The following is a 26245-nucleotide window of genomic DNA, read 5'->3' as shown; positions in this document are numbered from 1 at the left end:
CACTCAATCAAAGCCAACACCCTCAATCACAACGCCCACACAATCACAACACACACACACAATACATACTCAATCGCAACCAGCAGAGACAACACACACAACACACACACCCACAAACACAACCAACACAGACACAGCACACACAACACAACATACAATCATAACAGTCACGCACTTTCACCCGGGGGGGGAAGTACAAGCATGTTCTGGTCCCCAGTGTGCTACTGCAAACAGACAGGAGGAGGAGGAGTTGTCTGTGTGCAGAGAGAAGCCCCGCCCCGCAGCAAGCCACAGCACAGAGAAGCAGCACGGAGCTTGAGCTTCTTGGTCGCCCGTGCACAGTATTTGCCCGGCCCCAGGTTTCGCCGCAAGCCGCCTGCGCCCCCCTGAATAATCTTGTGCCCCCCCGTTTGCGCACCGCTGGATTATTTGATTAATGTTATGGCAATTATGTTCAGTAAAGACAAGCGTTATAAAATATTAATATAACTAGAAGCAACTAGTAAGACTTTTTAACGCACACATCCAGTGCTAGGCACATTTCACACTAGATCTGAGCCCGACTTATTACTGTATAATTTCTTTTTTAAAGCTAATTCAAACAACGAATTAGAGAATTAAACATTGAAATATTTTAATCTGCACCCAAGATGCTAATTTAGTGACAGTGGCCAGAAGTTTTTTTTTTAAGAAGCAAATAACTCCAACCTACTGGTAATGTAGCAATTTATGTAATGTTGACATTTACTTTTTTCCGCTTTTTGTGTGATGTCGGTATGTGCTGAACATGAGTTTGCAAAGGCATAACCCACTTGTTTTGAGGCTCACCTCTCCCTCTGTGGTGACGAGGTACTGAGGGTGTGGCTGCTTGTTTGTGGAGTGCTCCCAGCTTTCAGCATTTTCTTTTGCTGGTAACGGATGTAAAGAGGGAGGAAAAGGAGGCGGACAGAAAAAATGGATTAACTGCTTGCCCCATTATCTTTATTGGTTTTCTGACCAGGACAGGGTGGGCTAGAGGTTGAGTAAACCTTGATTTAACACATCCCTCCATTTAGACTACAAAAATGATATATATAGACATCCCTTGATATACGGCAACTCAATATATGAAATTTCGCTATAACGTAACTTTTACATTAGAGCCTGATTCGATATACGTCACACTAAATTCACTTGAATGGAATTTCCCCATGCTCTTCATGCCACTGTGTTGATCACTTGATATGTTGAACACACCTGGTACACACACTGGATTTCACCCTTTCTCAATGTTTGATCTTATACTATATTAGTGAAAGCACTGTATGCCTGTCTGGATGTACTGTGTCCCTAGGGGAAATCTCATTGGTCCCTTGGGCCGGCCGCCCCCGCACACCTCTCATTGGCCTGAGGCGGAGTGACGGGCCAAAGGACAGACACACAGACACACAGACACACAGACACACAGACACACAGACACACAGACACACACACAGACACACACACAGACACACACACAGACACACACACAGACACACACACAGACACACACACAGACACACACACAGACACACACACAGACACACACACAGACACACACACAGACACACACACAGACACACACACAGACACACACACAGACACACACACAGACACACACACAGACACACACACAGACACACACACAGACACACACACAGACACACACACACAGACACACACACACAGACACACACACACAGACACACACACACAGACACACACACACAGACACACACACACAGACACACACACACAGACACACACAGACACACACAGACACACAGACACACAGACACACAGACACACAGACACACAGACACACAGACACGCGCCCGCTCAACCCTAGAGACGCTGAAGATACGCTCACCAGGACACCAAAAGTAAGTACAACACTCCCCCCCCCCCCCACTATCACCCCTCTGGCCCACCTCAACGGCTAGCCGCCCTTGACCACCCACCCTCTGCCCTTCCCGGCGCTGAACCACCCCCTATCACCACTACGGCCCCTTTGCTACGCTCTTACCCCACGCGGCACTTCCCGCCGCGTGATTGGCCTGTGGGGTGGGGTGACGTCACAAACACACATGCCCTCACTGGCTCCTCACACCGTGTGCCCCTCTGACTGAGAGACACACGCAGTGCACCCACAGCTCACCGAGCGCTGCCAGCCGCTTCAACCCCGAGCCGCACACTTATAGCCGCACCTCACATCTTACACCCGGGCCGCCGGCTCACCTCCATCCGCACACCCCTCACAGAGCGCCAGCAGCCGCTTCAACCCCCAGCCGCACACCTACAGCCGCACCTCACACCCTACAACCGGGGCCGCCGGCTCGCCTCCACCCGCACCCCCGCCGGATCACACCGTCCACCCGCCCGCCGCCGACCCCCCGCATCACCTACAGCCGCACCCCCGCCGGATCACAGGGGGGGGGGGAATCGCACGTCAACGCGGGTGGGGAACACAGCTGTGAAGGGGGGGCAGGAGCTGTTGAAGGGGGGGGAAATAGAGCGGTGAACGGGGGGGGGGGGGGGCAACAGACCTGTTGAGGGGAGGGGGGGAATCACCAATGTGAAGGGGGGGACGGAGCTGTGAAGGCGGGGGGAGACCCCAGCTGTGAATGCGGGAGTACTGCATTCATGTGCAGGGGTGGGCCCACTTTGCCATCAAAGGGGGAGAAAGGGGAAGGGGGGGGAGAGGCAATGGGGAGAGAGAGGGGGAGCGGAGATAGGGGGTGAGCGGAGAGAGGTGGAGCGGGAACATTCTATCCCGGGCAACGCCGGGTATATCAGCTAGTGCTTCAATAAAAGTAAGTGAAGATGTCTGGAATGAGGATAGTAGGTGCAAGTGATGGCAGAACTGTAAAAGGAGACTGTAAATCAATTACCTAGGATGTAAAATTGGAAGTGTTAAGGCGGTTTGAAGAAGGTTGAAAAACGTGAGGGCTTTTTTTGTAATTTTATTTTTAAAGATGCCTTGGGGGCTTTATTTATTAGATGCATTGTGGGCTTTTTTTATTAGATGCATTGGGGGCTTTTTTTATTAGACGCATTTGAGGTGTTTGTATATATTTGAGGGTGTGGGGAAGGTTTGTATATATTTGGGGGGTGGGGATTTTTTAAATATATATTTGGGGGTGGGGAGTTTTTTTTGCATTGGGGGATGTTTTTTTGGTATATATTGTGTGAAGGGGCGGGAATGAGTGAGAGAGGGGGAGGAGAGAAGGGGTGAGTAAGGAAAAGAGGGTGTAAGAGACGCAGGGGAGATAAATACATGCGGGGGCAGGGATTGAGTGATAGTGGGTTAATTGACGGAGGGGGAGAGTGAGGAGGGAGGGGGTGAGTGAGGAAAGAGACGCAGGGGCGAGAAATGAATGTGAGTCGGGGGGATGGGGGGGGGGAGGAATTGAGTGATAGTGGGGAAATTGATGGAGGGTGGGAGTTAGGTGAGACGGAGGGGAGAGAAATATATGGGAAGAGGAGGGAAATAGAGGGGGCTCGTGAGGTGTGAAATGGGGGGGGGGTGGCAGGGTCACAAGGTGTGAAATGGGACTCGAAACACTGCCGATGGGGGGTGGGGTTGCAGTCACAACTGTATTCAATATATTTATTACAAACTGTTCATTAAAATGTATTAAATATTAATGGAAAATAAAATGTTTCTTGAATTGAGTTTTGGGAACAACTCACCTCCCCCCCACCCCCCACACCTGTCGGGGGAGGGGTAAATGTCATCCTCACTGCACACACTCCCCTGCAAGGGTGCCTGGTTGCGCCGGTGCGCTGGTGGGGGTCTGCTGAGAGAGGGGGAGTTGCGAGGGAAAGGGCTGCTATACACACGTGGCGACATTTATATGTACAGTCACAATCGTGTTTTATTATGGTGCTTAATGTGAGAAGGGTTCCTTACTGTCACTTATAAATTGTAATCTAATAAAAGTATTTCTATGAGGAGAGGCTACCTAAATTAGATTTATTCACATTAGAAAAGAGGTGTTAAATAGAGGAGATATGTTGTATAGCTAAACATAGGAAGGATGTTGATCCAGGGAGAAATCAGATTGACAATTCTTGGAGTCGGGAAGGAATTTATTTTTCCCTTTTGTGAGAGATCATTGGATAATGTGTCACTGGGGTTTTTTGTTTGCCTTCCTCTGGATCAATATTCTGTAAGTACGGCTATAGGATAAAGTATCTGTCGTCTAAATTTGGCATAGGTTAAGCTTGATGTACGTATGTCTTTTTCCAACCTCATCTACTATGAAACAAGGACTAATTTTAGCAAAGAATAAATGTAATACAATAAACTGTTATCTCAAAAACGAATGTTATTAGTTCTTATTAGGCATTTATTCAATGACTTTTTTAAAAGATGGGGCCGGGCTAAGGGAGAGATTAGGTGGCGAGTAGCTTTTTTGGTTGGGCGAATAGCTTTTTGGGTAATTTGTCAAGCCATGCCTACACATCTACACACTTTAAAATGCATGGGCAACTTGAGCTAGATATCTCCCAAACTAGCAGTACACTTGGTTAGATCTTGGCAAAAATGTCAGGATTTGGTCACTTTCCCATCAAATGCAAATCGCTCTCTTGATCGTTATGCTTACAATGCAGTGGTTGTGACATGGTCATTTTTAATAGTCTGTATGGAATGTGCAGTCATAAACCAGCGCTAACCCAACTTTCTATGTCTGGTCACAGATGTTTTGTAAATGTAATCTATTCCTGAAAACTGCTGCATGTTACAGCCTGTAATGGGCATTTTGACATTTCTTGTATTTCAGGTTTCAATTTGTTGATATTTCTAAACCAACATACAATTGATTTATTTTTAAGAAAATATTCTAGTGAAAATGTAATCACTCAGACCATTTATTTCCTTTGTTTCCTCAGAAGTTTGGCAGTAATCAGTCCAAGCCAGAGTTTACAATTGACCTTAAAGGGGCATCTGTGGATTGGGCTTCAAAGGATAAATCCAGCAAAAAGAATGTTTTAGAGGTGAGTAGACTTGCAATCAGACTTTTTTTCTTGACTGTTACATGGATATTTTTTATACACTTTTTGATTTGCATTGGTTTTTATTTGTGAGCCCATGTGACAAGCCACAGTCGAGCCTGTCATCTTAATGATTATCCTGTTATATCTGAACATCTGCAAACATAGACATACATGCTACACCTGTCACAAGACATTAGCCACTAAAGTACGAATCAATGCCATACTTGACTAGCTCAAAATCCACACTTTTCTGTCTGAACATTTTCGTATCGCATATTAATGTGTTTACTGGAAGATTTTAATTGTTACATTATAATCAGATTATATTGATATTAGATTTATTTTAACTATACAAAATAAAAAGGTTTGCGTAAATAATTGTTTAAATAACACATGTTCATATAAGGCATCATTTTCTTTTAACAGCTAAAAACCCATGCAGGAACAGAACTGTTGATACAGTCTGATAATGATGATCTGATCAAACAATGGCACACAGCTCTTTCCAACACTATCAGCAGTAAGGTATGATATACCCATTGACAATATTTTAAAGCTTTTGCTGTAGTTCCACTTCAAAATAGGAAATGGTTACACTTTTTTTGAACGTTAACAAAATCAACACAAATTCTTGGTTTTCTTCAATTGACTTTTGGGTTTAAGAATTACTTAGAACAATTTTGTTGACGTTGGTTTTATTTCACAGAAAGCATAGAATTTATTGGAGGACATTGTAGCAATTTTTGCATAGAAGATTGAGTGGTCATCCTGATTTAGCTCTCCAAACGTCCTATTACTAGTGAGATACTGGAGCAGGGGTGGGCAACTCCAGTCCTCAAGGGCCACCTACAGGTCAGTTTTTCAGGATATCTGTCCCCCAGCACGGATGGCTCAGTCTAAAACCAAGTCTAATCTGTGCTGAAGCAGGAATATCCTGAGAACCTGAGCTGTTGGTGGCCCTTGAGGACTGGAGTTGCCCACCACTGTACTAGCGTACAGCATGTGCATATATTTTGTCTAATTTTTTTGTTTTCATCCATAGTTAGGAGAGCTTGATGAAGCAAGTGAAGATAATGTGCCTGATTCCCCAGTAGAAAAACATGGCAAAGAGAGAGAACATGATAGGGAGTCTAAAAAGTATCGGTGTAAGTACTTTTTTTTTTATTGGCTTTCCCTTTTAACAGTTAAATATCTCACGGTCAATGGGCAGGTCTTTCATGTTCTATAAATGTCACTGCTATTAGGAGCACACATTGGACCAACATTTATCTGGAGGGGAATGGTTTTTATTGAAAAATGTGAGGGGTCTGATTCCCTGGACTATGATTAGACTCTGATTAATCCGTTGTTACTTTTACATTCAATTGTTTTTATAGTGGTCTTCTAATCAAAATGTTGCTTGCTAGTCAAGCCTCTGCTTTGTTTTTACTTAGACCGTGTACTATAATCATAACCTGCAATTAGTTTTGTAGTAGTGTATTGGGATCTACATATCAATTTTAATTTATTTTATAAACTATTCAAAATATGAGCTCTATGAATACTTATTTTGGCATTATTCTGTATTTTAAGCAATAAAACCATCCGGAAGTATTGATGTTTCAGAGCAAAAGAAGACAAAAACAAAGCTTAAGAAGTTTCTTACCCGTCGCCCGACATTGCAGGCTGTTCGTGAGAAAGGTTACATTAAAGGTATGTGCTGCTGAACCCGCAGAAAGATGCAGTATAGAGTTCGGCCATTGGAATTTTAAAATGCCATGTTGCCAGAAGCAGAGAATTGTCTAATATAGAAAAAAAAGGGTGTTTTGTTAAAAATAGGAAATCCAACTACACCACCAATGGGCTGCAATTATGCCAGTAGACAGGCACAGCTAAACACACACCTACACACACCGGCAATCTGGAGCGTTAAACTATTATTTTTAGAACCTGTTTCCTGCCAGGTCAATTTAAAATGTAATCTCCCAACAGCTCTCTTGATCTTGCAGGAGAGCTTAGTTAGCAAATACAAATTATTGGCCTGTGACTGTTAAATGACAGTCTGTCTTCTAGTGCCCTGCAATCCATTATGAAGTCAATTTATGTATGGAGAGGATGATTTGCAAGATTGTTTCTGGCAGCAGTCTAGTCTTGACCATCTAATAAATATCTGTATCTACATACAGAATTTAGATACATTTATAGCCATTTCAAGCAGAGCAAAAGCAAAAATTCATACAAAATGTATTGTAATAAAATATATAATACTGAGGTCTTTCAGTTGGACAAATGAATCACCCTGGTTTGGCTGACATAGTAGTGTACATATTTTGAAGAATAGGTATGTTTGCCCATTGGATTTGCCAAGTAGAAATCTTCAATGTTATGTCCCAATGTTGCGGCGCTCAGTAGGCTGCAAGAGGGTAGTCGTTTTCCTCCAGTCAATTTGTTTCCCCAGGACAAGAATTCAGATCTGGGGAATTAAAAGCTTCACATATCGGGAATTGAGGTTGAGCCTCTTTAGGCGACGTCCATAGTAGGATGCGCTAGCTTCCGCGCTCCTCCCCGGCGTCGTGCTTGCAAAACAAACTTGTTTGTATTGAGAAGTGCTGCTCTCCCTGTAGCGCATGGATGCACACTATACTATATTGCCGTCCTAGTGTTTGTTTCGACACCGCCCCCCCCCGGTCAGGCCGGCCCCAGTTAGTACCCTGTCGCGCACATTTCCCCAGAAGTGCGGGACAGGTTTTCAGGCAGGCAGGGAAATTTAAACTCGTAGTTTGTGACGGAGGCGTGGCCACGCCCCCGCCGGCGGTTCAGCCAATGAGGGTGAACCAGCCGGGTGAGGTCATGGCCAAGCCCCTGCAAATCCACCGCCACGCCCCCTCCCGTCGCAAACGCTCCCTCTCTTCCCCCAGACCGTAGATCACAGTTCAGCACTGTGCACGCACCGCCCCCCCCCCCCGACGGGCGCCTGTGCTACAGTGCTGACTGGGGACTCACCCTTAGACTCCTGTGCTTCAGATATGGAAAAACGGCATCAAGGAGCGGCTGAGCTGTTTGACAGAGCTGCTTTAAGTGTAATTTCCTAACAGATAAATGCCTGCAGATAAGAAACATTACCAAGGAATTAGCCCTTTCTAAAACTGTCAGCACAACAGATTTTTCCTTCTACAAACTTGATGGCAACAATTACAATTCTTTACAAATAGCAACCATGTTTTCTTTTTTTGTTTTTTAGATCCTGTGTTTGGTTCCAGCCTTGCTAGTCTGTGTCAAAGAGAAAACACTACAGTGCCAAAGTTTGTTAAGCTATGCATCGATCATGTTGAAGAACATGGTATGAAACATTTTGTACTTGCATGTAAAAACATTTTGTTGCCAGAGGGTCAGCGGCACCAGAGTTGCACATCGTGATTATGTGATCACAACATCTATGATCACTGGAATGGAATTGGAGTCCTCTTCAAATCCACTGCGGGTTAGATCACTTTCAGCACTACACAGGAGTTCAGAAAGCAATCTCAGCTAGAAAGTGGGCAGAGCCAAACACCCAGCCACTGCATCATGGCGCCCGGGAGTGCGAGACCCCATGATGTGGTGGCTACGTCATGGGGTATCCAAAGAGTTAACTTAACTGTTCTGTGAGATTTCTTTAATGAGCCCATTTCTCAAACTAGCAATATTTATCTTAATATAGGTTTGAGTGTGCGGTATATTTCATGAACTAGAACGGAGCACAAGTTTTATTAACATATTCTTTCAGCAGTAGCCACATTGCACAGGCTTAATAAGAACTTGGTTCTTTGCATTCTTGGCATTGTTCCTGTGTATCTTCAATTTCGAGGATATTAAATAGTTATGGTTGCATTCCTGCAGTATCTTCATGGTTAACATCTTAATTAATAAAGAAAGCTAACATCTGTGTGCTATTTTTTTTCTAAATAGCTGGTGCTACAGTGCCTTCAGACAATCTAAATGCAAAATAGATAATACTTGAATATTGCTTATGCTTTGTACTGCAGCTTAGATTTCCCTATAAACTTACTGGCCTCATGACATGTTGACTTGTACCTTAAAGCTAAATGAGTGGTGTATTGATGCAAAACAGATTGTTTTTAAACATTACACTGTTTTATGCATATGTTTAGGAATGCTTATATTTGATGCAGACTGATAGGCAGACTGATACACCAGCATAAATGTAGAATAAAATGAATTTAACTATAATGTGTTATTCATGTAACTCCTATTGACACATTAAAAATCTCAAGCTGATGCTTGATTTAGGCCACTTTGTCAGGTTTGTCTCCAAAATTGCCTTGGTAAATCACCCAATCTCACAAACAAAGTGAAAGAACGAAGCGTGTAACATGTTAAAGGAGCAGTTTCCTCCTGTTTGTCATTTATTCTGCCCTTACCCATCCCCGCCCCTTTTTTTTTAATGTCTGGTAAGCAGGGGGTCTCCAAAGATGAACAGTCGTAATGTATGCTCCAGGAACAGCCTTCTTCCAGAGAGATACTTAGGCCGCGCTTATAGTTCTGGCGACGCGATGTCGCAGCAAAACAAATGTATTGCCACAGTCGCGTGCACTTATAGTTGAAGTGGCGCGCCAGCTTGGTCACGATCGCTGGAAGTCAAGTCAATTTGATTTTTACAGCGTGGCGTCGCTGTCTGTCGCCGCCACTTTAAGCGCAGCCTTACAGGGGAATGGTGGGCCTCCAGTAGTATCCCCTCCGGGGGACACCAAATGTTTTTTAAATCTCTTGCATTATGCGGGCGGATAGGAAACTGCAATGTTGCCCATCGCGGCTCCCTATTGGCACATGTGCCGTTTAAACAGCCAGGAAGTAAACGGCAGCACTTTCCTGGGTAAGTATCTCTGGAATCTGGCTCCAGGCTGAAATGAACGAGAATGTAAAATAAAGACAAAATTGGCAGGTACACACTTCATATAAGGCATATAGAAATATACTCCACCGGGTTCCAAGGAGCGAGGAAGAAGACACAGTACACCGGTTGTAAAAAAAATTAAATAAATTTAAAATTCAAAAATGGAACAATTCTATTTTTGCACTTTACATGTAGTTATATATTTTTTGCAAACTGTGCTGTCATCTTCGTCCTCGCTCTTTGGAACCTAGTGGAGTGTATTATAGCTGTTTATATCTATATCAGTGCAGAAAATTAAGTGCAAATTACATAAATATATACTTTCCAGACGCTTGTTAATATACAGCTCCAAAGTTCAAACTGTCCAAAGAGTCTGTGCAAAAGCAATGTATATAGCGAGGAGGACTGTTGCTTTATTTTGCAGTCCCCTTTTTTTGGCTTTTAAAATTGCAACATTATTTTCTCACGCTTGTTTTATGGTTGATAAATAACGTTTTGTCCTATATGATATTCTATTAAAAGGTGCTAGTAAATCATACTGTATTAAAGGACACTTTTACATATTTGACACTTTATATGTTTTAGGTTTTATGGATTACTCATACATTTTTTTAATGTCAAACAAAAAACAAACTGTTTAGGGTTATCATGTTTTATGATATATAACTATGTAAATCATAGGCCTCTTGGACACTCACACCTTACATATTCACATTACCAGTGTTCGACAAACCTATACATTTGCTCGCCACGGGCGAGTGGCTTTAACCCCCGGGCGAGTAAATATTGGCCCAAGCAGCACACGTTTGATACTAGGTGGCGAGTAGATTTTTTTGTGTGGCGAGTAGATTTTTTGGTGATTTGTCAACCACTGCACATTACTATTAAAGATAACTGGGGTCATGAAAAATACTTATGTAGATTGCTTGTTTCCCTTTAGGACTGGATGTCGATGGCCTATACAGAGTAAGTGGAAATCTTGCTGTGATACAAAAGCTGAGATTTGCAGTTACCCATGGTAAGTACTTCAGTAAAATAAACTTTGCTTGACGTTTGTCTTAATATATGTTTGGTAGCTTTAAATAAGATCATTGGGGAGTTGAAGATTCTAAGGGACAGATTCACACTCTGACAACAGGCAATGACAATGTATTCCACTGTAGTATGCCACAGGCACCTCAGCAGCAATTTTTATTTTTCTCTTCTTGGTTGTGGACTGTGATATCTTCTCGCCGACCAACAGTAGAGTTCTTCATAGATTAAAATATAGTGTACCGAGCTTGAAAACCCTATGAGGCTTTTCTTCAAGTGTAGCATCACCTGTTTTTGTCCAGGACCAATACAGGTACGAGAACTTTGGACTGCTCTTCTTGGTTGCTAAAACCTCGGACTCATGCCCCAAATAAAATCTTAGTTGTACAATAATACATTTGATCACACACAAAATAAGTTGCTTAGTTATGAATGTTTATGCCTTATTTTGCAGATGAGAAATTGGACTTGAATGACAGTAAATGGGAAGATATTCATGTCATTACTGGAGCACTGAAGATGTTTTTTAGAGAATTGCCAGAGCCACTCTTCACATTTAACTACTTTAATGACTTTGTGAATGCTATTAGTAAGTATTGAATTGATATAATCAGGCATGCTTCTCAATTTATAAATGTCAGGGATATACTTCACATGCTGTAAATTATACCGTTTAGTGACAGTACAATTAAAAAAGTTGTCCAGCAGCTTACTGAAGAACTTTTTAAATAGGTCTTCAGAAACCCACACTTTGTACTTTTATTTACATAGTACTACATATAGTAAAATAACTACTAATATAAATCAGAAACGCCAAGGTGCCATGCACTTGTTCTACTGCAGTAATTGTTCCTAGACTTAGTAATCTCTGCCACTTGAAAGCACTGTATAATGCCAAATGGCACAGATTACATTTTTAGCTTTGTTTTTACCTCCATGTATTTTCAGATATAATTAATTGCCAAATTTTTTTTTTCTCAGAACAAGAACCAAGACTGCGTGTTCAGTCAGTCAACGATTTAATTAAACAATTGCCAAAGCCAAACCAAGACACAATGGAGGTGCTTTTCAAACATCTTAAACAGTAAGTATAACGTATTGAAATTAAGAATTGATTTGTCATGGAAATTGTTTAAGCTCATGTAAGTTTATTTATTTATAAAATATTTTACCAGGAAGTAATACATTGAGAGTTACCTCTCGTTTTCAAGTATGTCCTGGGCACAGAGTTAAGACAAATAATACATGTTTACAAATAGTTACATAATGAGCAGGGTATACATTATATACAAGACATTGCATGCACAGTTAAAGATAATTTGTATTATGGGCGTATGAAACAGTTACAGACCACATTAAAATGTGTGACAGCCTTAGATTTGAAAGAACTTAGACTGGTGGTGGATGTAAGAGTCTCTGGTAGGTTGTTCCAGTTTTGGGGTGCACGGTAAGAGGAGGAGCGGCCGGATACTTTGTTGAGCCTTGGGATCATGAACAGTCTTTTGGAGTCTGATATCAGGTGATAGGTGCTGCATGTGGTAGGGGTGAGGAGCTTGTTCAGATGGATGGGTAGCTTGCCCATAAAGAATTTGAAGGCAAGACAGTAAAGGTGAACTTTGTGCCTAGACTCGAGTGATGACCAATTTAGTTCTTTGAGCATTTCGCAGTGATGTGTGTTATAGTTGCATGTAAGTGGTATTGTAGCTGAATTGGCAGGTTTATGAAACAATGTTGCAATTAGGGGGACAACCTTTTCATGTACTTTAATTGCAGCTCTAAAGAGGAGGAAAAAAAACAAATTCAGATTAACTAGGAAAGTAAAAGTGCAGAATTCTAGCTTTTTCTGGCACGGGCACATTTTGTTCAGGGTAAACATGATTAAGTAAACACCTGACAATTTTTATGGCAAGAGCTCATGGTATTTATTTCATGTGTGTATAAAATAATTGTTCAATGTGTTTTACACCATACTGTGCCATAACCATGATACTGTATGCCCCTTGTCTTTATAGCATATATTATATATGTGTGTGTACTTTTTCCTAATTTAACAAATTTAGCAATGTCATTGTTAATTCTTGTTATTCTTTTGTCCCCTTAGTGTTGTTGAAACTGGGGAAAAGAACAGAATGACTTATCAAAGTTTAGCAATTGTTTTTGGACCAACTTTGCTAAGACCTGAAAATGAGACGGGTAACATAGCTATTCACACAGTGTATCAAAATCAAATAGTGGAACTAATTCTACTGGAATATAATTTTATCTTTGGCCGTTGATCTTCAAAGCTAAAACCTGGAGGAACCACTGAGTAGCCATCTCAATCTGAAGAACTTGATTATTTTTGTTATTCACATTACTGATTTTCATTTGTGGACCAAGAAGCAACGTGATTATTTTTGCACTTTTTGGAAGATGCTGGCAAATGAGGGTGTTTGAACATTTGACCTTTTTAGCCTGTTTCCAAGTGACCGTGACAATTTCTTTTTTCTTGACTTATTTTGTAAGTTTTACAACATACAGTGAGTGCTTATTTTTTAACAGAACTGCAAGTCTAGAATAGACACTGGATTTACTGGAAAGGAAAGCAACTAATCTCATGCCATATATATGAACATTTAATTACTCTTGCTTTCTGAAGGCGCTTTTGCTACTTTTGTGTGGAAACAATTGAAGTTCTTAATGCATTTGAGTGAAATTGCATCTTGTATGTGTCTCTTAAATCAAACATGAGTTGTTTGTGCAGGTATGCATTTAAATTCTGCAGCTATTACTAGCAGTGGTCAGTATTGTATATGCTGATTAATATTTAATTTTATTGAGGACTGATGTTTCTTACAAATTCAAACTTTCTTTCTTGACTATTTAAGTTGCTTAATAAATTTGGCATTTCCTGTCACCTTGTAATATTCAGTGGTTGTGACGAACTGTGACTGCGCAATAGTATTATTCTTAAAACACTGAATTCACAATCTTGATGACTATTTATCAAAGGTGTTCTGCGTTATTTTCAGACATTTAATTATGTGTGCTGGTTGGTTATTTGTGGTATTTTACATTACTAGGAATACTAGCTGTGTACTAACAAATTCCAGCTAACCGAAATTGAAAGCGAATGCTGTACTTTATTGATATGATGATTCTGTGGTATTAAACATTGTGTTGATGTAAATAGAAGCCAAAGATGCAATAGCCTTTGGCTTTTTGTATATAATTAATTTGGTGTGTAGTCTTAATTGCTTTCCATTTCATATCTTTCTGATTATGAGTAGATAAGATACAGGCAGCTCTTCCATTGGTTTTTCAATACCCTCAGATAAACAGGCTTTTTGTTTGGGAGAACTAAATGTATGCACTTTTAGATTTTAAATATTTTATTTGCAGACATTTTAAGTAAACAAATGGTACTGGAAATATTTAAGAGGCTTCATCTCCTTAGGCCAGTGTGTTATTTAATATGTACAGTATATTTTAGAAGAAGAAAAAAAAGACATGGAAAATAATGGTTCTATATTGCAATGTGCCTGTTAAAGGGTACCCATGTATGGATTGGTACATGCTTCAAGAACAAAATTAAGAAAAAAATGTAAGTTGGAGCATTTCTTTTTACATTAACAATGTAAACCAATTTGTAAAATAAAAGTGGATTTGGAACATTTTGTTACAAGGAACACAGTCTGAAGATTTTTCAAATGTATTTTTGTAGACTAACTGCTGTTTGTTGCATATTCTGTCATGTCTAACATAAATAAAGAAATACATGATCGAGGGCTTGTTACATTTCAGATATGTACGTTTGTTTAGGTGTTGATCAATGTTTTAGTCCTGCGAAGATTAAACTTTCTCAAGGAGGAATGCTAGAGTAAAAATTAAAAAATCCAATGAGATCATTGATTGTCTGTAGTACACTGTCAAAAGAAAGTAATCACATTAGAAAGCTTAAAAAATATATTCGTTTAATCCCTCCTTGCTCTGCACTGAGCAAGTCACAAGGACTCCTCCTCCAGCAGTTTATATTCTGCCTCTCTGCTCCTCTAAACTCTCAAGATGATATCTGGAGATAACTCCAAATATTTCCTCAAGTTAAATATAATCATATGAAGGAACTAATGTTTCATCTGCTTCTCAAATATATAAATTATGTATACATTTGTATGTACACATATGTACACATTGTACATATTCTCCCAAAGTATAATGAAGAATCTGCATTATAAACAAATATTATAGTTTTACATTTCATAATATAGTTATAGAAGTTCTCCTGGCTGTCATCAATATATGCGACAATAACACAACACAATCCTGCCCCTATATAAAAGAATGAATGATTTCTAAATGATAAATTACTCTTAAGACTTGATTCAATGTTCTTTGAAGCGTCCGATTGCACAAACTGTTATTCAAGTCAACTCCTGCTTTAGAAAAGATGCAACCATGCCTTTAAAGGCAGGTCTTTAAAAAATGACACTTTTTCATGAAGAAAAAAAAATACGTTATAGCGGCATAGATGCCTTTAAAATTGTGATGCATCATTGCTGAAGAAACGCAGTTTTAAAGCGATCAGTATTCAAATCAAACTTTCAAACACTTTCTTTTGCTTTCTCAAAAATGGCAGCACAGAGATTGAGGTTGGCAGAGAAATGCAGAAATACATTTCTTGGTATGTTGATATCTAGGCCTTTATTGATATTTTAAACGTACACTGTTATTATTTATTTATTTTATTTATAAAATATTTAACCAGGAAGTAATACATTGAGAGTTACCGCTCGTTTTCAAGTATCTCCTGGGCACAGAGTAAAACAAATAATACATGGTTACAAGTACAGTTACATAAATGAACAGGGTATACATTATATACAAGACATTGCGTGCACAGTTAAAGAAAATATATATTATGAGCGTATGAAACAGTTACAGACCAGGTTAAAATGTGAGACAGCCTTAGATTTGAAAGAACTTAAACTGGTGGTGGATGTGAGAGTCTCTGGTAGGTTGTTCCAGTTTTGGGGTGCACGGAAGGAGAAGGAGGAACGTCTGGATACTTTGTTGAGCCTTGGGACCATGAATAGTCTTTTGGAGTCTGATCTCAGGTGATAGGTGCTGCATGTGGTAAGGGTGAGGAGCTTGTTCAGGTAGCTGGGTAGCTTGCCCATGAAGAATTTAAAGGCAAGACAGGAAAGGTGAACTTTGCGCCTAGACTCTAGTATTGTTGCTATACTTTTCAAGAAACATTTTCATGACAGTTTTGTGTATTTTGTTTTAAATTGGGGTATAGCTTGTTTTTAAAGGGATGTTTAAAAAAAAAGATCCTGATTTCTTGAGACCTTTTGCTGCTGTTTCATGAGCAATGCCCAAAACAGTCTTCCACATGCATTATTTTTTAATGACATTTCACCTGCTATTCTGTGTTCCCTACTGCCACTCTCCAGAAATGGACCTGCTTCTTTGGCCAAATGGGAACACGCTCACATCACTGGAAATTGAACCCTGAAATTATGGGAACAGCTTGTCATGTCCACATATCTGCCCCTTGCTGACACTGCCAAACCTCCTGGTGTTATGGAGCCATCCCTCACACCATACCCACGTGCTTCCACACAGGCAATTGTGTACACTGTACATAACTACAGTAGTGTAGTTGTATTGTGTAAAAATACGGCATGTATTTAGCGGCTATTACAAATTATAGCTGACGCATGTACACTTACATATTACATTTCAGTTGTGTTATTCCCTAATGAGGCTAGATTAACATCTTCACTGTCACCATACCCAATAAGTGATTAAAGAGACTCTCAAAGCTAAGAACTAGTTAATCAGTTTCTTTTTTCACCTGAATCGGGTTTTCTAAACTGTATTACTTTTAGAGAACCTTTGTTCAGGAATTATGTGCCTTCATCACTTTTGAATATTGAGAGAGAACAGCAGATTTCCTGTAATCCAATCAGTAACATTAACCCTTTGAATATCCAGGGTGTTTAAACGACTGAGTGCTGAAGAAAGTTTTCTATTGTTGCTAGCAATAGTAAAACCACAATGTCACGGTAACTTTATGACAAGCTATAATATACACCAAAATACCTGGGTTGAACTGAATATGACTAGATATGATAAAATATAATTTATTCCTTGAAAAAGGTGAACACACGAGATATACAAATAACAGACAAAATATGCACTTACTTAGAATTGGAATGATGAAATAATCAGAAATCTTGATTAGCAGTTCATGCAGCAATCTCAGAATGACACAAAGACAATGAGTATAGGCTGAGCCTCATTTATATACCATCTCAGGCCTATCTCTTAACCCTGGGGCGCCTAGCTGGCTAGTGGAGTCCTTTGAAGTAGAATCTCCCTTATCTGCAAGTGTGAACTATGACACTTAGAGACCACTCAGGCCCTTTGTTCTTCGCCCTAGTGTATACAATCAGAGCGGTCAACCTTTGATCAGAGGGCTTATGCTAAACCATCTGTCTGCCCTCCTGACCTATTAACATAGCAGATGGGCTCTGCATTCTCATACCAGACCCAAAATACCATTCACAGTTTAATATCTTCACATATTAATATAATCGGTTCCGTTGGGCCCAGTGAGCTGATACTTGCCAGCTTTTCTTGCCGGAACTGTATCTTCATTGTGGCCAAGTCTCAGCCCTCTGCGACCCCCAGAACCGGAGATACACAAATGCAGGTTAAAGCACTTTTAAAATACAGGATTCTTCCCTTTAAAAATGAATCTCTGCCTTTCACTCTTTCCTCATTGAAATCAACGGGTTCCGCCGCCATAGGCTTTTAATGGCGCGGCTCCGCCGTTGAAGTCAATGGGGTTCCCCGCCATAGACTTTCAATGGGGAGACGCCGCCATTGAAGTCTATGGAAAAACCAAACAACATTACATTTGCCCACACTCCGTCTGGTTGTTCGGAGAGGGCTGGGAATGGCCATGCATTTATGCCGGAACCTTGGCTACATGCCACCCAAATCCCAGCCCTCTGGACGTCCAGAACCGGAGATATGGACTTACCCTTTTCACAATTTCGGACTTAGCCGTTTTCACGCCATGTGGTTTTTTTCCCCATTGGAATCAATGGCCGGCGCCGCCATAGACAATGCCTTGGCGCACGCCGCCATTGGATTCAATGGGACCTCCGCTCCGCCATTAAAGTCAATTGCGCGCCCCTCTTTCTCCGCTCGACCCTTTACGGGGGTCCCTCATTCCCGGACCCGATGAGGGTCGTGTGGGGGGGCTCCTAGGGGCTAGGGGCAAAAATAATTTTATTCCCAGGTGCCCTAGAACCTAAGATTCCCACGCCACTTGTCGTTGAACTTGAACCAAGTGATAAAGCTCTTTTGAAAGACATTGTATCCGCTCTTGCGGTCTGCGGTTTGGATGGCTGCCAACCTGTTCCTGGAGGCCGGCGTCGAGGAATCCCCATTTAAGTCAATGGCCCCATTGACTTACAATGGGAAACCGCCGCTCCTCCTCTCGGACGCCACCTGCTGGTCGTCGCTGGAAAACAGGTGCAAAACCGCAACTTTTGCCATTGGCGACCTATGGAAGGCTGCAAATTGGAGCCTGAAAAGGCGGGAAAAGGGAACAAAGGGCTATAATCACTGAATTAACATTAACCCCTTCCCTCCCGCATCAACCCTAGTGTATGTGTTGGTGCAAACACTGGGATGAAACAATACATTTTAATGGGAATAAACAGTTGGATTCTGAAGCAAGGTAAAAACACATTACTGGACCACAGTCCAGTTAACCCCTTGCTTCCCAAGTGAGAGCAGGGGGTGGCCAAATGGGGTGTAACCCCTTTAATCCCTGGCCAAACCCCCTCTCCCATGACACACAATAATGATGATAAACGTATTAATGTAAACTTGGACAAATCATTTAATATTTTTATTTGGCAGAAGCTGTAGATTGTAATCCTATTTGCTGTTTACCGTTACATAATAACACCGTATGGGACCCAACGGCCACCTCCCCAATCAATATGGCTGACTGCCATATTGATTTAATGGGACATCTGATCCCCCATGGTCCTATCAGTCTTATTGGTTAATGAGGTTCCCATGGGTCTGGGTGCTAGTTGGCTGCCCTCTGCTGGTACTCATGGGGATCTAGTTCTCCCAACCCTGTTATGCGAACATGTTTCTGCCAAGTACTGTAACAATTGTTTTGATTTTATGCTGCTGAAGCTCCCCCCATTTAATTTTTACTTCAGCACCCTTCCCTCATCCCAATAGATGTATATGTACTAAAACCCCAATAACATTTGAGTGGGGGGAAAAAAAAAACCTACATTTGTTATGTTTTTAAATTTGCCCTTTCAAACTGTATTTTTGAATCTCACTGATTAGTTTCATTCTTTCCTTAAAGTTTGCCATAAGACATACATCATCTTGACAAACTCAAAACCCAGACCCACGGTATATATGTTTTTATATATTGGATAGTACCAACAGCAGGGGTAACACGTTTTGGCCAAAAGGTTGAACTAAATAATTTGGCATATGGGATGTGCATTGGGGCTTCTTTGTTTACTGTTGTATATTTGAGGTCACTTTCCCAGTATCAATCTAGTTGGCACTACTGTGGAATGTAGACTGGGACATTTTGCCGCGACCAAATGACCACCGGCGTAAGGCTGCAGCGGATCTGGCTCTGGACACTGAGCTGCCGCCCGCTTCGAACATAATGTACATTTTAGTGGTTAGGGAAGGGGGTTAACTTTAAGGGTTCAAGCGGTTAGACTAAAGGGTTTTTGGGTAAGGCGGAGCGTTCGTACTTGGGGTTAATATTAGGGGATTATAGTTAGGGACTTACTGTAGCAGCGAAGTTGCCATCAACTGAGTATCCCGGCGGCAAGGTGAGTTGCAACCAAGTACCGGTAGTCATTTGATCGCGGCAAAATGACCTCCAACCAAATGTCTTGGAACAATAATACTGTGCGTTTGTGTCTTACGCTTGCTTTTTGTACGTCTAATTGCAAATTCTTTGAAGGTATGCAGCCCCTCGTCTTCGCATCCATCCCAGCCCTATTTTGTCAGTGGGTACAAACGCACACATGGAGTCGCATTACTCCTTGATGGATTTCTCCCCCCAGGAGAAAAGTGGAGATGACCTTTGCTGCAGCAATAAGCTTGAAAAATATATGTGTGTATGTGTATATATATATATATATATATTCATATATATATATATATATATATATATATATATATATTTTTAAAGATGTCTTCACCATTTTCTTAGGGCATTTTTTAATTGCTCCGTAGCTCACACAAAGCACACACTGCTTCTAAATGTTAACCCCTTAGACACTGCATACATGTCACACATACCATACTATTGACCACATCATTGTTTTGTTGCCTCTTTTCTCAATGCGGTGGAAGAAATACAAAGGGCATATAACATTGGTAGTGGACAAACCTGCTGAAAGAGTCTACATTGACGTGGTTGCAGCTAAACATGCAAGATGTTAGCAGTCCACAAGATTTAACTAAATTACCCATCCTTATGAGAAGAAAAAAAACATCTAATTAACGAAATAATTTGTCTTTTTGGATGTGTCTGGGACTTCTTTATTTACGTTTCAAAGTTTGCCATAAAATGGGTATAATTTAAACAAAATAAAATGTATTATCAGTGTCCATAATCTATATCCTGTACAAAACACTATTATATTCTGCTGTATGATTGTAGTTCAAACACAATTACCATTAGACAAATGTAATAGTAATCTCATTACTATGTTTATAAATTCAATTAATTTAGTGGTTAAAATGACAGCAGTCATTTATAATCTTGGTATTTGGAAACTGCATGCATTTGTTTTATTTAAAAGTTTCTTATTTATATATCATACCTTCTTATTTCATGTTTGTGTGTTTTAAAAAAAATAATAATAAGTGAGTCAGCCTATTTGTGATGTTCACCAAGTTGTGATGCTTGTGAAACAGAAATATTTAATATGTTTTGTCTACGAACAGTACTGGTTCGGCATTTGCCATATATATTCCTGTCCAGGTTAGCTATTTATAAACACAAATTATTATTTTTTTGAAAGCTGTTTTCACTTAATATATTTAATCTTCAATGACTGGTACCATGTGTACTCGTATTATTTGCCATGCCATATTACCTTGCATCTACTTCAGAGATGAAATCAATACCATCAGACATGACTGGTAATCACGTCGGACTTCACACGCACCACATACAGACTTATCCACACCTAAATCATCCCTCCGCTTATAATCATCTTGGATACATAGCTTGATTCAACTAACGTGGAAGAGAGAGAAGCAGAGATCATCTTGATGTAAGTATTTCACACTTTACTCGCAGTAAGTAGATGCTCCACGAGTCGATTTTTATAAAAATGCTGGGTGCTGTTTATCTGTAGATGCTGCAAACTGCTAACATAAGCGCGGAAACTTACAGTATATGATAACGCACTCGACTAGATAATATTCAGAATAAAAAATGCGTTTTAGTCAATGTTTCAGTGCAATAACTACACTGCGTGCGTTATATTGTGTGAGAATTATATACTATAAAGAAACAGAAAATGTGACCTGGTGATCACACAATTGTGCCCTATGACGGCAGTGTGCAAACTACGGGGCGCGCCCCACTTGGGAGGGCGCAAGATTATTTAGGGGGGGCGCGGGCTGTGTGGGGGGAAGCTTGGGGGCGGGCAGAGCTGTGCACGGGCGGCCATGCTCAAGCTCCGTGCTGCTGCTTCTGTGTGATGTCTGCCTGCAGCGGGGGCGGGGCCTTCCCTGCACACAGACAGCTACTCCTGTCCCAGTTTTCAGCTGCACATGGGGGACTGAAGCAGGCTTAATAGTGAAAATGTGTGTCGTGTGAGACATGGAGAGGTGGGAAACATATTGGGGGGAGGGGGAGAGAGACATGGAGAGGTGGGAGACTTGGGGGGAGAGAAATAGACATGGAGAGGTGGGAGACATTGGGGGGAGGGGGAGAAAAAGACATGGAGAGGTGGAAGATATATTGGGGGGGAAGGAGACATGGAGACGTGGGAGACATATTGGGGGGAGTGGGAGAGAGACATGGAGAGGTGGGAGACATTGGGGGGAGGGAGACATGGAGAGGTGGGAGACATATTGGGGGAGGGGGAGAGACACTGGGGGAAGGTGAGACACAATGGCTGGAGGGAGAGACACTGGCTAAACGGAGAGATGAAGGTCAGGCAGAGATGGCAGAATTGAGGGGCTTGGGAGGATGAGTTTTGGGGGGTTGAGGGTTATTCTTTGGGTCAGGGAGGTCACTTGGGAGCATTGATCAGCAGGGGAGATTGATCAGTACCCCCCTTGAGTTTGGTTATGGGGGCCCCTGATCCCTGGGCAACATTTAAAACGGGAATAAATAATACATAAAACAGGTAGGTAGGTAGGTAGGAGTGGATGACACTGGGGAAAGCAAATGGGAGAAGGAAACAAGGGAGGGGAAAAAATAGGAGGAAGGGAGGTAGCAAAAAGGTGGATGAATGCCCCCTCAAATGGATTGCTTTTGTGCACCAGAAAAAAAACATATTACCAGATGCCAGCAAACAATAAAATAAATAGTGATCCACTACTAGTAGACTGCCTGAGCGCACGCCTGCAGCCCAAGCCATTTGTGAAATTGGCTGCTGGAGATTGTAGACGCGTGGCGGGCGCGTCACAAAGCTGGTTCGCAGTCATTGGCTGAACCAGCTCACGTGCGCTGACGTCATGTGATTTTGATTACATCAGGAGCCCGAGAAATTTCATGGATGAAAAGGGGGGCTCGGCATAAAAAGTTTGCTCACCCCTGCGGGCCTATGACATCATTCAGCCTGGGGTATATAAGGCAGTGCGTGGTTCAGGCCTGTCGCAGACGCTTGCAAACAGTGGATAGGTGTGTCATTAGAGGGATGGACAGACAGACAAGTAACTTCTATTGTAATAGAAAAACCCACACTATAAAGGTATGCTTTAGTTCAATTAACTAAAGTGTATGATACCCAATAAAAACTAACATATAAGTATACAGACTTAGAATAAAAGGCATTTAACTTTTCCACATTTTTATTGCCCACACTACACAACCCCATTTTTTTTTTTAAGTCCTGGGGCTCAGGCCAAGTGCGCTTCCACTTCCAACCCCCCTCTTTGTAAAATAATGACAGGTTTGACTTTTTTTTTTTCCCACCTCTCACGCCATCTTCCCCCACTCTTCTCCCCCCTTTTCTCTCCACCACATTTCTTTAATTTAATCCCTGAAGAACAGGGCATTACTGGCCAATAATGCCCTGGCTGCCACTTACTAAACTTTGCACTCCCCTCCCCCACCTCTACACACACCCCACACACACACACACAACACTGCACCTCTATACACACACACACACACACACACACACACATACAACAGCACAGCACACACACACACACACACACACACACACACACACACATACAACAGCACACACACACACACACACACATACAACAGCACAGCACACACACACACACATACAACAGCACAGCACACACACACACACACATACAACAGCACAGCACACACACACACACACACACATACCACAGCACACACATACAACAGCACAGCACACACATACAACAGCACAGCACACACACACATACAACAGCACAGCACACACACACACGCATACAACAGCACAGCACACGCATACAACAGCACAGCACACACACATACAACAGCACAGCACACACACACACATACAACAGCACACATACAACAGCACAGCACACACACACACATACAACAGCACAGCACACACACATACAACAGCACACACACACAACAGCACACACATACACACACACACACACACACACACAGCGCACACACACACACAGCGCACACACACACACACACACACACACACACACCAGCACTGCACACATACACACATACCACAGCACACACACATACACACATACAACAGCACAGCACACACACACACATACAACAGCACACACACACACACACACACATACAACAGCACACACACACACACACACACACACACACACACACCACCTCTACACAGATATACAACAGCACAGCGCACACACACATACAACAGCACAGCACACACACACACACACACACAGATATACAACAGCACAGCGCACACACACACACACACACACACACACACACACATACAAAAGCACAACACACACACACATACACACACACACACATACACACACACACACACACACACACACACACACACATACACACACACACACACATACACATACACATACATCACCTCTACACAGATATACAACAGCACACACACACACTCACACTCACACACATCACATCACCTCTACACAGATATACAACAGCACAGCGCACACACACACACACACACACACACACACACATCACATCACCTCTACACAGATATACAACAGCACAGCACACACACACTGCTACTGACACACTCACAAAGAAACTGCAGACAGCCACTTCTTTGCTTTACAGACTCCCCCCCCCCCCCTTCTTCAACTGAATCTGCTCAGAAAATCTGTCAGCTCGGGAGGGGGAGGAGTCAACCCGTGGCTGATACGTCCTGACCAATCCCCTGCCCTATCCCCTGCCCTGTGTCAAATCTGTTACTTCAATCAGTCGAATCCCCTGCCCTGTCTCAGCTGTTCTGAAAGCTGATTGGCTGGAAATAAACACATTGAAAACTACACATTCTGCTGCTTAAATTCCGGGCATTACTGATTGGTTAAAATTCCGGGCATTATCCAATCAGAGAGCAGGGTTTTCAATAATGCCCGGAATTTTACTACTTTAGCCTATAATATTTGTTATATAAATTATTTTCAAATTGGAGCTAGGTTATTCAGCTTACAAACAGTACAACAAATATGTTGCATATAGTTTATTCATTAGATAATGTCTAGCACACTTTCCTTTCTCGGAAAAAATTGCTGCAGTTATGAGAGTTAAGTTAACCAGTTAGCCATTATGAATCTTGGCCGTCTTTTTAAACATTCCCCAAAGTTTTTCATGGAAATACAAACTTCTGGGTATGTAGCTACCCCGTCTCAAGATGAGACGGGAAACCTACTGTGTTGAAGTCTTCAGTAGCTCTACCTTCTGTGTTTTCTAAAGCAATGCAAGATAAATAAATACAAATACAGGTATACACAAACACTTTTAATAGGTGCACTCCTATAGTGTTAGCTATGAAGCAATAGATAAATTAAAGATTCAGCATATAATTATACTAATTATTATGCTGAATATATATTTGATTCACATCAAACTTTCACACAACAGTTTCTGGCTGCCCATACCAACTGCCCTTGGTACAGAATCATCTTAATTCCTGACCTTGTACTCAACTATTTCCAATCCCAATCCGCATGATACCCATGCTCCACTACGCAGAATAAGAGTACGGGGGCCCACATTCTGAGGGTTACAACTGACCTTACAGCGCACTACCATCTTAAGGATGCCTTGTAGAACAGCAACAAAGTAACTGGCACTGCCAAAGATCAAACTACAGATGCTTGCGGAATATGTGCACGAGACAAACAAGACATGTAAAAGCACAATATTACTCTGACAATCTTCACCAGAATACATCAAATCCAGCTAACTTCTGGTAAGGCATCAACAATATATTCTAGCCTTCTAGCCATCAACAACCATGTAATAATATTAAGGAGGATATTACTCTGACAAATTCCATTGACGTTGCAAATGCATTAAATGAATACTTTGTGGGTTGTGCTACTGGCTTATTAGTGAAACGCAACCCGAACTACAAACATGAACCTCATTCTGAGAGTACCCCAATAGCCTCACCCTCTCCCAACAGCGCACAATTTTCAATTTGTCCTAGTATCTGAAGAGGAGATTACTCAAGCGCTCCTCAAATTAAAACTAAGCAGCCAATGTGGACCTGACTTACTGCAATCGAAGTTTATAAGACTTGGTGCCCCAGCCATTGCCAAACCGCTTGCTTCCCTAGTCAACTCTATTCTGTCTGCAGGCCATATCCCTAAGACCTGGAAAACTACCATAGTTGTCCCAATCTTCAAAAGTGGGGACAAAAACACTTTCAAACTACAGGCCAATCTCCTCCCAATACTATTCAAAGTCATGGAAAAATGTGTTCACACCCAGTTAAGTGATTTACTATACCAAGACAAATTTCCCTAGCCATTTCCAATCTGGCTTTCACCCCAAACACTCCATGGTAACTACCGTCCTATAAACGTTTGCATTGAGATCCA

General features: G+C 41.6%; 1 protein-coding gene across 13 annotated transcripts in view; it reads left to right on the top strand.

The window, feature by feature from the left end:
* ARHGAP12 (Rho GTPase activating protein 12) overlaps positions 1–14691 on the top strand; it is a 69269-nt gene extending 54578 nt beyond the window's left edge. For 12 of the 13 annotated variants that reach the window (XM_075587721.1, XM_075587720.1, XM_075587719.1 and 9 more), the window contains 9 exons: positions 4915–5019; positions 5446–5544; positions 6062–6164; positions 6592–6711; positions 8240–8338; positions 10833–10910; positions 11379–11513; positions 11906–12008; positions 13026–14691. In XM_075587721.1, coding sequence (XP_075443836.1) covers positions 4915–5019; positions 5446–5544; positions 6062–6164; positions 6592–6711; positions 8240–8338; positions 10833–10910; positions 11379–11513; positions 11906–12008; positions 13026–13200 — 1017 coding nt within the window. In that variant the 3' untranslated portion in view covers positions 13201–14691. Of the gene's footprint in view, positions 1–4914; positions 5020–5445; positions 5545–6061; positions 6165–6591; positions 6712–8239; positions 8339–10832; positions 10911–11135; positions 11238–11378; positions 11514–11905; positions 12009–13025 lie in introns of those variants that run through there. The other variant, XM_075587722.1, reaches the window with a different exon arrangement.
* Positions 14692–26245: the final 11554 nt, after the last annotated feature.

The sequence above is a fragment of the Ascaphus truei genome, chromosome 2 (assembly GCF_040206685.1).
Source record: "Ascaphus truei isolate aAscTru1 chromosome 2, aAscTru1.hap1, whole genome shotgun sequence".
Classification (NCBI taxonomy): Eukaryota; Metazoa; Chordata; class Amphibia; order Anura; family Ascaphidae; genus Ascaphus; species Ascaphus truei.
The sequence above is the reverse complement of the archived record's forward strand: the minus strand, read 5'-3'. Positions and strand labels throughout refer to the sequence as shown.